The sequence below is a fragment of the Buceros rhinoceros genome, unplaced genomic scaffold (genome assembly GCF_000710305.1).
Source record: "Buceros rhinoceros silvestris isolate BGI_N320 unplaced genomic scaffold, ASM71030v1 scaffold7501, whole genome shotgun sequence".
In the NCBI taxonomy this organism is placed as follows: domain Eukaryota; kingdom Metazoa; phylum Chordata; class Aves; order Bucerotiformes; family Bucerotidae; genus Buceros; species Buceros rhinoceros.
In genome coordinates, this window is record NW_010394802.1 from 22648 (window position 1) to 35580 (window position 12933).

At 41.1% G+C, this 12933-nt stretch overlaps 1 protein-coding gene across 1 annotated transcript in view; it reads left to right on the forward strand.

Moving 5' to 3' along the window:
• The first annotated feature begins 1530 nt into the window (after positions 1–1530).
• The window catches only part of GRAMD4 (GRAM domain containing 4), a 50902-nt gene continuing 39499 nt past the window's right edge, over positions 1531–12933 (forward strand). The window contains exons 1-2 of the mRNA XM_010145335.1: positions 1531–1745; positions 10030–10150. Coding sequence (XP_010143637.1) covers positions 1584–1745; positions 10030–10150 — 283 coding nt within the window. The 5' untranslated portion in view covers positions 1531–1583. The remainder of the gene's footprint in view (positions 1746–10029; positions 10151–12933) is intronic.

Genomic DNA, 12933 nt, shown 5'->3' on the forward strand with positions numbered 1-12933 from the left:
GCCAACTGCACTATAGGGGATTTTTATTTGTTTCAAACTCCTGTGTTGAGGTGAAGCATTCTAATAAACCTTTGCAGAGGCACAAACTAAAGCAGGTTTTGAAGGGAACGATCTGATTTGAATTGGTGTGAATGATTCCTGCCAAACTGTTAGTGTAAGCAGATAATCTGCAGGGAAAGATGAAGAGCTCTGTTGAAAAGAAGGTTGTGTTAGGAGGTGAGAATTGCCTTAGGTGCAAAGGCTGTGGGAGCCAGTAGCAAAAGGCTTATCTTTCTTGCTCTTTCTTTATAATCCTGAAGTGAGGTATGTCTAGATCTACATTTTCATCTCCTACCAGTACCTGGGATGATGTGCTGTGAAGCTAGGCATGGTTTTAATGAAGAAGAGAACAGAGCTGATCATGGGAAAAAAAAAGGATAGTAACAGGAATAAGTGCCTCAAAATACATTTTTACCATTGGGAAAGCATTGTGGCATCCTCCAAATGGAATGCCCTGAGCTGAGGACCTTTGGTACAGTATAATACATGTACAACGTTGAATCAGACTGATTTGGCAGGTCTGTTTTTAATCAGAAATTATACAATGCAGTGTCTTGGAAAGCTACTGTTACAATGTGTTTACATACGCTAATTAAGCTTTCTTCTGTTGTCTTTTAAAAAGCAAAATGCTTCTCCTATTATGATTTAGAATTTAATTATTGCTCATCTCAAATACTGTCTCTGGAAGTGAAATGTCCTGGGCAGTTCTTGTTCTCCAGGTGCCATGACATCGGCACATTCTGCAGAAATACTGGCTGTGCCGTTTCTCTTCCAGTAAAGTTTTTAAAAAAATGTGGAAGCATCAGTAGTAAAGTGATTCTCCTTTGTGTCTCAAAGGGAGTAACAGAAATCTAGCAGAGGGCATACAAGATTGTCAGTAGTGGTAATTTTAAGGATTTTGGCAGTACATTTTAATGTGGTTTATGGACGATTTCAACAGTCTCTAGTTTTTGGTGGGATCTTCTACATGGATCTGTCTAGTGGCTTTTGGGATTAAACCCTTGGTACTTTCTTAGCCTGAAGCGGTAGGGAGATATGATCACCTTCTTACTCTTCCAGTCCATTTTTTCTGGGAATGTAAAGTTTGGTTTTGAAGATTAGTGGATTTTCATGTTTTTGATTAAAAGCATCAGCAAGTTGAAGAATGTGGACTTAGCAGCTAAACTTTCTGTTTCAGGTAACCTGTTAGGAACTGACTTCCCAATGTTTGGAGTGCAGCTTGTGCCTATTCTGACTGGCTTTAAAAATAGCTGTGCAAAAGAGGACATAATAGTGTGGGAAGATGGTAAATCATCAGCTACTGAAAACCAAACCATGCATCTGTTACACTGTGGAAAAAAAAAATGCCTGTTAAAAAGCTAAGCTGCAGCATGTTTTTAGCTCCAGTGGCAGAAAGACCCTTGAAAGATGGTTAGAAGTAGTTAGCGTTCAGAATGTGTGTATCTAGGTTTAAAAGAAGCTTTCTAAAGTACTCTTGATGTATTGTTTCTTGCAGAGACTCCAACCGTCATGTTAAGGTAAAGCAGAAAAGTGCAGTGCTGAACATGCTAAAGAAGTTGGACAAAATAAGGTTCAGAGGTCACAAGAGAGATGAGTTCCTTGATTTAGCAGAGTCTCCAAATGCTTCAGACACTGAATGTGGAGATGAAATCCCGGTGAAAATACCTCGAACATCAACTCGAGACAATGAAGAGCTGAGAGACCCTGTAAGTACTTAAGTATTGTTGTATTATGTAACACTGTTGTCAGGTGGAAAAATAACAAAAAGTAATAATTCTTTGTCCCTGTATTTTGGATTTAACACTTGAAGATTTGTGCACTAGAAAGTAAGCTTCCAGTAATAGGTTCCCATTTTGTGGAAAGATCAATTCATTTCCTAGTATTAGGGTTCCCTGTCCCTACAATTGATTTTAGATGTTGAGGGTTGACAGGTTCGTTAACCTTGGATGTGCTCCTGAATGCTGTCTAATTTTTATTTGTTAAGTTAAATTACTAAGGAACACATCTGAAGGACTTTCAGTCTGAGGAGATCAGTTCTGTTTAAATGGCACTGGCGAGGACTGTAGGGGTAGGACTTCTGGTGGCTTCATTAGAGGGTCACACCACCTTGTTCTTCATTGCAGTGTTGTATCCAGTAATGCTTCCATGCGATAGAACTGGGTTAAACCCAGTGCAGGAGGTGAGCAAGATTCTTCAGGTGCTAAAACTTCTTGGTGCTTGTAAGCAGAAGCACTCAAATAGACCTACCTTTTTAAAAGACACTGCTTCAGAAAAAATTAAATATTAGTTTAAAAAACCCTAACTGCTCTAACTGTTAAAAAATGACTGTGGATCCTTGAGCTTGGAGTGCTACAGTCTAAATTAAGATTTATCTGTTTAAGTGTATTCTAGAATGCGACTTGGAAGTCAGAATTTGTACCACCCTATTTAGAAATTTACTGTGAGTTTTTATCTGCAAAATGTGGTCAGCCTGTTGTCTGAAAAGGTCATTTTTAGAAGCACAGGGCTTGCTCACCACAAGTGTTAAGCTAAAAGACTTCAAACTGTATATGCTTAAGCACCTCCTTTGGGGCTGGAAGCCGGTGTCCTGTTCTGTAGCCATTCGGTTTTTTAAATTTAAGTGGGCTTGTGTGGTATCACATGTAGTCCAGCTTATATGAAGTTCTTGTGCCAGAACTTTTTTCATGTGATCGTGGAACAAACAAGTGGTAATGACAGAATGTTTTCAGTCACAAGAAGTCTATCCTAAGCAAATCCTCAAGCTCCTCGGACAAGGCAGTCTTTTGAATGTCTTTCATTTGCTTTTATTCTACTGAAGAATTCTGTCCTTTGTTATGATGTGTGTATTGTGAGACTAATCTGTGCTCCTGCCCTTTCAACATGGTATTTTGTGAGGTTTTTGTAGGTAAATAATGGCTTATTTATGTTAAACTGAAGGTATTATATTTGTGTGAAGAGCAGGGAATACCCTTTGTATCTAATTGGGAGGATCTGGATGGCAGAGCTAAAGGCAGTAGAAAGATCTGTCTGAAACCCTAGGTATTGTTTTCTGTGTTTCTTTAGGAGGATAGTAGCTCCAGAATAGTATGGCTGAGGAGCAGTGAGGTAAACTTACAGTTTTGGCTAGTTATAAAGTGTTACAGCTACACGTTTGTTTTTCTCAAATTGTTGAGCTCTGTGTGCTGAGCAGGTAATTTGAAGAGAAACACTTTGTTTTCTGTCTGATTACATACTGTTAAGTAGGCTGTCATGATTTAGGTGTCTGGGATACGGCTGAGTACAGAGAGAAGGAGAGAGAGGAGAGCAGCAACAGCATCCGACTTGTCGTTTTGTCCTGCTCATGATGTTAGGGAGATCTAAACCCAGCGTGATGCTGGAACAGCGTAAGAAGCAGCTACCTTACAGATACGAGCAAAACAAGCAAACTTGTGTGAAGAAAGAAGTCTGATGTGTAAGGGGTAAATTTCAGATGGATTAGCAGTTGGCCCTCACAGACATCTGCCCACTGAGCGCTGCTGCCCATCCATAAAATGAAGGGAAAATAAATAGTCCCCTCTGCTGCAGATGTGCTGGGAATAAAAGTAATGCTTGTATATTTAAGTCAATATTAAAATAGTGGCTAAGATTGTGTGAAAAAGGCAATTCCAAATTATATCTCTGTTTCTTATTGAGATCACATGGTTGAAATGTACCTGAATTGGTTTTAATTTAGTAACTAAAACTCAAATCTTAATTTGCTTTATAGGGTGATTTTTCTTTTATAGGCTCTGTAAGCAACTTAGTATAATACTTTTTTTTATGCTGATCATGAGAAGACCAAGTCTTGTTGGTTTCTTCCTGTTTAATACCTTTGGGGAACTGTTGAAAGCATACAAAAATCAATGCAAGTCTTGTGTATAAATTGAAGGAAGGCTGCATATCTTTTCAGGTATGCTGTACTTTTCAGGTGAGCTGTACTATGCTTCCACTTCTGTTCCTTCTCTGTTTCAATTAACATCTGAGTACAGAACTCGTGGACTTGAAAGAGCAAGATTAGTGGCTTGGAACTGAGCGTAGGCGTTCAGCATTTGAGTCCTGGTCCCCTTATCTGCATCTTTAATACATGGTTGTCTCTGTGTCTCTGACTCCTACTGTCGGCCACTCCCTCGACAAAGGCTTTGTATCTGTCCCTCTGTACTTCTTGGGTTTTGTTGGGGTTTTCTTCTCTTTTTTTTCCAGTCTGATATATCAATCATTATGGATTTATTAAAGAAAGAACTCTGTTTGCTAGAACAGTACAGCACAGTCATAGGAATGAAAGGCCTTTCTGTACTGTGCCTCGAGGGTACATAGTGCACTTAGAAATGTGCACATAAGGTACCTCTTCTTTTTGTACGTGTCTGAACTTGACAAGTGTATGCAAAAACTTGCCAGAAATGGAGGTTTCAGAGTAAAAAGCCTGTGATTGCCGAGCCCTGACCATCTGCAAAGAGCATCCTCTGTTGCATACCTCCAACAAGTGAAGTGAGTTTTCGGTCCCAGGCCACAAAACAGCGGTGGGACTTTAGTCCCAACACTTCACGTATCCTACCAAAGTATCGCATGCAAAGTTTACACCCCGTGGAAGGACAGAAAGGATGGACAGATGAGGTCATCTTACATTCTTAATCTTTAAACTGTGAGCTTTACCTGTTTAGTTCAATAATAAATGTCCTAACTCACGCTTGTCCTAACACAGCTAGCTCCTGGCGGGAGGGCCCTGGCATTGGAAGGCTTTGTTATTCCTTTGAATTCTCCTCAGTGGTTTCTGAGACATTTTGTTCAAAAAGTGTTTTACTCTTAATTTGAACTAGTTTGATCTCAGCTTACAGGCTGGCTGGCTGTTTGTGTGGGTACTTTTAAGTCCTCTGACTACTGGGTCTGTCTTGGATAGCAGGTGCTTTCTTAGGCCCCTTTAGGTACTTGGACACTGTAATCAGATAATTGCCAAGACAGTCATGTGGCTTAACAGATTAACTCTTTGATAAGCATCTCTGTCAGTTCCTTAATGACTTCCCAGATTTATTCTGTCCTCCCCTCTTTACTATAGGTGGTTGTTTGTTTTGGGGTTTTTTTTAAAGCAAGGACATTCAGCATTGTTATTTCTGCATTGTTTTGTAAAGACACCACAATTGTGAAATAGGTAGATAGAGTAACCTGGTCCCTTCCTACCTCCTAAGGGTGAATGTATTAGTGTTTGTCTTTCTGTGACATCGGAAATTCAGGTAACGGTAGCATTGCTTGCTGGGTAATTAAAGTCCCCTTTGTTCACTGCCATCATGGTTTCCTATTCTATAGCTGCAACATGGGTTCCTTCCTGCCAGATCACAATTTGGTGCTGTCGTGGTTTAACAACAGCCAGCAACTAAGCAGCACGCAGCCTCTCACTCACTCCTCCCCCTCCCAGTGGGATGGAAAGGAGACTTGAAAAAAAAGAAGTAAAACTCATGGATTGAGATAGGAATGGTTTAATAACTAAAATAAAACAAAATACAATAACAAAAATATAGTAATTTTATTGAAAAGGAATTTAACAACAAAAAAGAGAGAGAAGTAAAAACCCAAGAGAAGACAAGTGACGCATAGTGCAGTTGCTCACCACCCACTGACTGATGCCCGAGCAGCGATCCACCCCTCTCGGCCAGCTCCCCACAGTTTCAGTACTGAGCACGATGTTCTGTGGTACGGAATATCCCTTTGGCTGGTTCGGGTCAGCTGTCCTGGCCATGCTCCCCCCAGTCTCTTGTGCACCTCCTCACTGGCAGAGCACGGGAACTGGAAAGTCCTTAACTTAGGATAGGCGCTACTTAACACATTGATGTTTTAGTTGTTGCTGTCGATGTTATTCTCACATAAGCTTCAAAACACAGCACTGTACCAGCTACCAGGAAGAAAATTAACTCTATCCCAGCTGAAACCAGGACATGCACCTGAAACAGCCTTAAAACATTGCTCCAGCAAAATTTGATTTGCTAAGATGCAAATGTTCAGGGAGGGGGACTGTGCCCTAAAAAACCATAGCTTGCCCTTGTTTTTGCCAGTTCTGGCTTGATTTGCCTCATTTTAAGTTATGTCTTGTTGTTTTGTGCTGTAGATAAATTTATGTACTCTTAGTGTTGCAAATGTCCCATTTTTATAAAAGGGGAGAAAACATTCAGTACTATGTACAGGTATATGAATGAACAATAAAATCACAGAATCGTTTCAGTTGGAAAAGACCTTTAAGATCATCAAGTCCAACCATTAACCCAGCACTGCCAGGTCACCTCTAAGCCATGTCACTAAGCACCTTTGTCACATCTATGCATCCTTTAAGTATCCTTCAGGGATGGTGACTCCACCACTTCTTTGGGCAGCCTCCTCCAATGCTTTACAATCTGTTATGTAAAGAAATTTTTCCCAATATCCAACCTATATCTCCCCTGGTGAAACCTGAGGCGATTTCCTCTTATCCTGTCGCTTGTTACTTGGGAGAACTGCCTCCACCTCAATACAACCTTCTTTTAGTTAGTTGTAGAGAGGGATAAGGTCTCCCCTCAGCCTTTTTTTTTCTCCAGGCTAAACTACACCAGTTGTCTCAGCCACTCCTCACAGGGCTTTTTCTCTAGATCCTTCACCAGCTTATTTCGTACATGGTATTCAAGGTGCAGCCTCACCAGTGTCATGTACGGGGGAATGATTGCTGTCCTGGTGGTCCCACTACTGCTAATACAAGCCAGTGTGCCACCTGGGCACACTGCTGGCTCATATTCAATCGGCTGTCGACCACCACCTCCAGCTCCTTTTCCGCTGGGCAGCTTTCCAGCCACTCTGTCCCAAGCCTGTAGTGTTGCAGGGGGTTGTTGTGACCCATGTGCAGAACCTGGCACTTGGGTTGAACCTCATACCATTGGCCTCAGCCTATCAATCCAGCCTGTCCAGATCCCTCTGTAAAGCCTCCTGACCTTCAAGCAGCTCGACATTCCTGGCCAGCTCGGTGTCATCTGCAAATTTACTGCGGGTGCACTTGATCCTGTCATCGAGATCATTGATAAAGGTGTTAAAGAGAGCAGACACCAGTACTGAGGGACACCACTGGTGACTGGATGCCAACTGGATTTAAGTCCATTCACCACCGCTCTCTGGGCCTGGCCAGCCAGCCAGTTTTTTATCCTAACCCCTCTGTCTCCGACTCCTCCCTCCACTCTGGCATTTTGCTGGCTTCCTAGGCACTGCCAAGCCTTGTGCACGACCTTTGCTAAGTAATAATGATTGCCAACATTTTAAGAGGGCTCCTGTGTAAAATACTGTCAAAGCTAGAGACGCAGAAGGAAAAGCAGAAATCTGTGGAAGCCTTCAAGGCTTTTACTGTGAGTCAGAAACAAGAAAGGACATCTGTACTACCTTCAGACAGTGGTGCTTGAATTCAGAGGCAGGCAGTTGACCTCTGGCAAATGTATAGACTTTATTTCTTATCTTTTTAGCCTCTTAACACCTTTTAACAGACAATGGAACAATCTGCTTAAATGTCTCCAATATCACTGCCCTGGACATGCTCAGTTTTTTGAAAGCTTCTAAATTGTATTCATTAATATGTTATAGTGACTCTAATTTTGGAAACTGGGTACTTTATTTGCCACCAAACTTGTATCACTGTGTATCTTACTATTCTGGTTAAACCATTTTATTATTACACAATAATTACATGTTCTTACTTATTCTTAGCAAGCAATCTTATGTTTTAACTTAGTGAAATTTTTTTCCTTTTTTGTCTAATGTAGAAGGTCGTTGTAACCTTTTGTGGTTAGTTTAATGAAGTGTACCTCCTGATCTTCAACGCATCAAATGATGTCATACTTCTTGGATCTAGTGCTTTAGCAGATACACACATTTGGAAACTTTCAGAATGAATCCTGTCAACTCGTATCACTGTCCCCAGTGCTATGTGCCTCTTCTTTTTTCTTCTTCCCAAGAGGTACAGTCTAGGTATCCTGGGCTTTAATTAATTACTTAAGATCTCTAAAGGAGCAACAGTGGAGCTGTTTCTCTAGATAGTTTTCTGAAATGTACCTCATCTCTGGGTGACATATCTTGAGTGTCTTCAGTGAGGATGAAGACCTGAATATGCTTAGTTATCTTCCAGCCCCTTTCTTCTTCCTCTCCTCCCACACCTCAGTCTCTCTGCTCCTGTCCCTGCTGCAGCGTGAGAGGTTGGGGACAGGTTGGCCAGGAGCCAGGTGCTGTCTAGGCACTGGGCTGATGAGCAGAGCCCAGGTGCATTCTATTGCTCTTTGACCTGTGTGTGATTTCCTTTATTTATCGATTTGTTTATTTTTAAGCAGTGGCAGTGTTTCTTCAGACAGCCCCATAGGAACTCGTGTGTGCTGGGAGCAGAGAGTGTCCCTTTGTCCCAGATGTGTTTTAATGCTTGGGCAGCAACCTATATTTTAATGACGCTTTTCTTGTGCCTGCCTGTAGAGTGTGTTGTAAGGGTGCTGCTGTTCAGCTTCAGCCTCACCACCCTTCTTGGGGCTCTTCAAGTGTCTGGCAGATGCTAACACTAAATCTTGCAGCATAAGTAAACACTACCCAGCTCTACAGATAGGAAATCAACACAGAGGTTAATTGCCATCCCACGCTCATCTGAAAACAGGCAGCTGTTCCTCTTCAGCAGCGGCTGGAGCTGTTGGGAATGGCACGTCTTACTGCACCTCTCTGGCTGACAGCAGGTGTGAATGGGCAATGCTGCTGTGCTGCAGCTCCCCGTGTGAGGACTGCCTGTCTCTGCTATGGTGTAGTTTGTGCTGGCTCCAGAATGGGAGGTGGCACAGGGCTGCTGCTGAGCTAATGGCTTCTCCTTCTTGCTGAGGACATCAGCGTTGGCAGAGTGGTTGTGTGTTGCTTTTGGGACTGGAAATAGCATCTCTACTTGGCATGGCGCTGAGCAAGCCCAAGTGGGGAGTTGGTGCCAGGTAAATGCCATGCAGCAAGTGCCTGCAGAGTACTAATTTGCCTGTATAGACAAACTCTGAGGCTTAAACTCAGCATCTGTTCAGCTCAAGCAAGAAAACAGATGTTTAACAGGTATCTCCACAGTGTTTTATCTTAAAAGTGCAAATCATTCCCAACAGCAAAAGTGCTTTGCTGTCGGTGAGCTTTCTGCACATCTTTCCTAAAACACAGAAGATGTCTTTTAATTAACTCTCTTGTAGATGAGTTGAATTTATATATGTGTGTAATTTAAGCTGTCATCCTTAAATTCATGCAAACTGACTTTCGAAAGCAGTACAGTTCTTTTATGTTTTCAGGGCTCAAACAAGGAGTGAGGGAGTGGTTAGGTAAATAAATCTCTTTGTCTTGAGATCATTTCTTACATGTAGGCTTCTGTAATGTAGCACTTTGATTTTGAGTCGAAGGCACCAATGACACCCTTCAGCTGTAATTCGGCTGTGCTGGAAGCAAGGGAGTGGGAGATCCCTTCTTTGCAGAGAGGTTGTTGTCTTCAGAGTTACATATTCTATAAATGGATATTAAAATATGTAATATGTGTTTTCCAATAGCTCAGTAAATATCTAGAAAGGTATTGCTTTTGCTAGCTTCACAATTTTATTATAAAGTATGTGAGATTGACCATTCGTTTAATGGGAAGGGGAGAGGGATAGTACAAATATGCCTTTTAAATCGGCAGAAGAAGGGCTAAACGATGATGCAGCTGAAGTGGTAAGGTGGAGGAGGAAATATCTTTGTTTTCTGTAGCTCCCCGAGGTCTGTGGAATTGAGTTCTGTAAACTCAGATGGGAGAGATGGAGCACATTTGATTAGCTTTCACTCCTTTATTTTGGTAATTTAATGCTCAATAAGAGGCATGCAGAATTGTTGATGCTTGTATGTTTCTCATGTGTCCGTTTCTTTACTGCCCCAGAAGTAAGTTGATGTATTTAAAAGACAAAAAAAAAAATGTGCCTCAGTCAGCGTGTTCTGGCTTTCTTCCAGGCTGGTCCAGGGACCATCATTATGGCATCAGGAGTCCAGGATTTCAACAGAACAGAGTCTGACAGATTGAATGAGATCAAAGGTCACCTGGAAATAGCCTTACTGGAAAAACACTTTTTACGTAAGTATAAAATTAATGCTTTGTGGAAAGGAGTGGCTTAAGCCTGCTGACATAAGGCTTCTCTAATCTGCAGAAGCTGGCATCAGAATTTGGAGGAATTTGCTGATGCACGGACAGCATATGGGTTGACACTTCTCTAGGAGTAACGTAAAAGCATGCCCAAGATTTCTGGGTCACTTGGATGTTTTTTCCTCATAACGTTCCTCAGAAAATACCTCACTACATGACAAAAGCTCTTTAGTTGAAGTTTTGGTGTTGACATCTTAGAATTAAGTCAATCTTAATGTGGTTGTAAGAGGTGTTTTTTGTGTAGTAGTAACTGTAAGAAGGAAGAGGTTTCTGAAGGGGAACCACGCATGTGCTTGGCAGCTGTTCCAACAAGTAATATGTTTTAAAGCATGTTTCTTAACAGTATATGACTTACCGCTCAGTGGTGTAAGAAATACATATAACAGTATCTGTAGCTTTCAAGTGTCACTTGTGTTACACTTTATCTAAGTGTTTATGTGTATATATGTGTGCATATGAAGTGAAATTTTCATTCATGGCTAGAGGGACCTGTAAGACTTTTGGGATTTTATCTCAGGAGTTCTGAACTGCTGGCTTGTAAGACAGGTTGCTTAAAAAAATGGGAGATGAAAATTCCTTTAACTTGATAGAAGTAGAGATCTCTGTAATAAGTCAACGAGAATTCTTGCTCAGTTGCTTCTCAAAATGGTCATTTTGATGGATTATTTTTGAACTTCAGAAAATGAAGGTTGTTTTTATGTGTTCAAAGCTTGTCGTATTTTCTGAGGAGTAGAAGTAAAAAGGTTATAGATTCTACTCAATTTCTAGATCATAATCTATCAGCAAGTCTTTTGCTGTCTATGTTCAGCATATCTCAAAGATCTGGAATTAATTTTTTATGACTTGTTTATTATTTGGCAATATTTCTTTGATATTTTTTCCCCTGTGTGTATGAGAAGGAGGCATGATAAAGAAGACTGGGCAAGATTTCATAGCAAGCTGCTATCAGCTTTTACTGGTATCTGAAGGAGGTATCATGACTGGAATATCAAGCAAAAACGGAAAGCTCTGTTTGACTTGTTGGTTTAAGTGATTTATTTGAATTCTTATTTAACTGTGCAGTCATTCTCGGTCCTTAGTATGTGGTTACAGTACATCTGGGGCACACATTTTTGCTAATATTTTTACTGTGCAGATACATGCTGTAGTTTGAAAACTTTCTGATTAACCATTTTACCATTTTCAGTTCAATCTTTTTGCTTTCAACAGAACTTTGTAGCAAACTCCAAGGTAAAGGATAATGAATCTTGTCGTTTCACGTAAACTTTGAGCAGATGGTTGGAGATTCGGGCCAATGGTGTAGTTCAGCTGGGTGTGGCGTCAGTCAGTCCTGGGTGACTCCAGCCCTTAGCATTAGAACAAGAACTCTTTAACAAAGCCTGAGGTCTGTTTTAGCTGTATTTATAGTGTTGTCCTGGCAAGTTGGTTGCAACTCTGTTAATAAAAGAAGATACAGAAAAATAAACTGATAAATAAGCACAATGAAGCTCACCCCTTTCCCACCCACCCCCTTGAACACTCTGAAATACCTAACTGTGTTTATCAATTGGGGTGCAGTAGGAGCTCACTTTCTGGATATGGTTCCCATATCCTTTTATTTTCTTCCTCCTTTGCTGAGTTAGTGTTTTGGGTCTTTTTGTACTGAAATGCTTCATTATTTCTTTTTGGTCCCAAAAGTGAGCTGATAGTGAGCAGAAAAACATTCTTGAATTGGGCTGTTTGTTTAATTTGCCCTTGGAAGAAAGCTTGATTTTTGGGGGGTTTTTTGGTGTTTTTTTAGTTTTTTTCCTTTTTTTTTGTTAAATCCTGTTGCTGCAATAGATGTTTTTTAAGAAGGCTAGTCACTCAGCTGTATTTGCACAGTATTTTTAATTATGGAATTCCTTAAGGACACCTTGCTATAATTCTATTTTTATATAAACTGTTTGCCACTTCCTCTTTCTCCATTTCTTTCAGCTTGGTGTGAGAAGTCAAAGCAACTGCTAATATGTGGAGGAAGTTTTATCCTGGAGGCTTAAGGAGGAGAGAGATCCTCCCAGCTATATGTTATGTATAATGTACATGTACACAGCACAGCTGCAAGTCAGTGTGGGTCTGTAGTTACAGGTGCCTGTCTAGAGGAAGAGCGAATTGCTAGTTCTCTAACATCTTTTAGTCATTAACGGGCTCAAATAAAGGGTGCAGCTTGGCTAAGCGGTGTTTTCAGCGAAACACATCCCAAACTGAACTGTAGCCTCTGCAGAGCTGCAGAGGAAATCTGGATCAAGTAGTTACTGGAAATAAGCAGTTGTCTGTAAAGGGAAAATATCTTCGTCTAAGATGCCAGATGAATCTCTTCCTTAGCAAAGAGATAATGTAAACATCCAGAGAAGTGAAGATGGAAAGGAGTTGCTTGATGTGTTGCATAGCTGTAAATGCAAATGCAAAAACTGGAAATGCGAGGGGTTTAAGCTGCAGACTGACAGGAGGATGAGGCATGCAGAGGAAGGGATCTTGGATAATGGTGTCTTAAGCAAGGAAGGGATCATCTGACTCTTCCAGCCAGAAGGGCTAAAGTTGCTTTTCCTGTCTGTGCGGGAACGATCTTAGCCTCTGTAATCTAATGGCTCCTCCTGAGCCATGGTACAGGAATGCTGGAAACGTGTGTGTTTGAGTCCGGTGAGAGTGTGGTATCATTGTGGGTTCCTGCAGAACGAGGCTTGAATGCCTGCTGA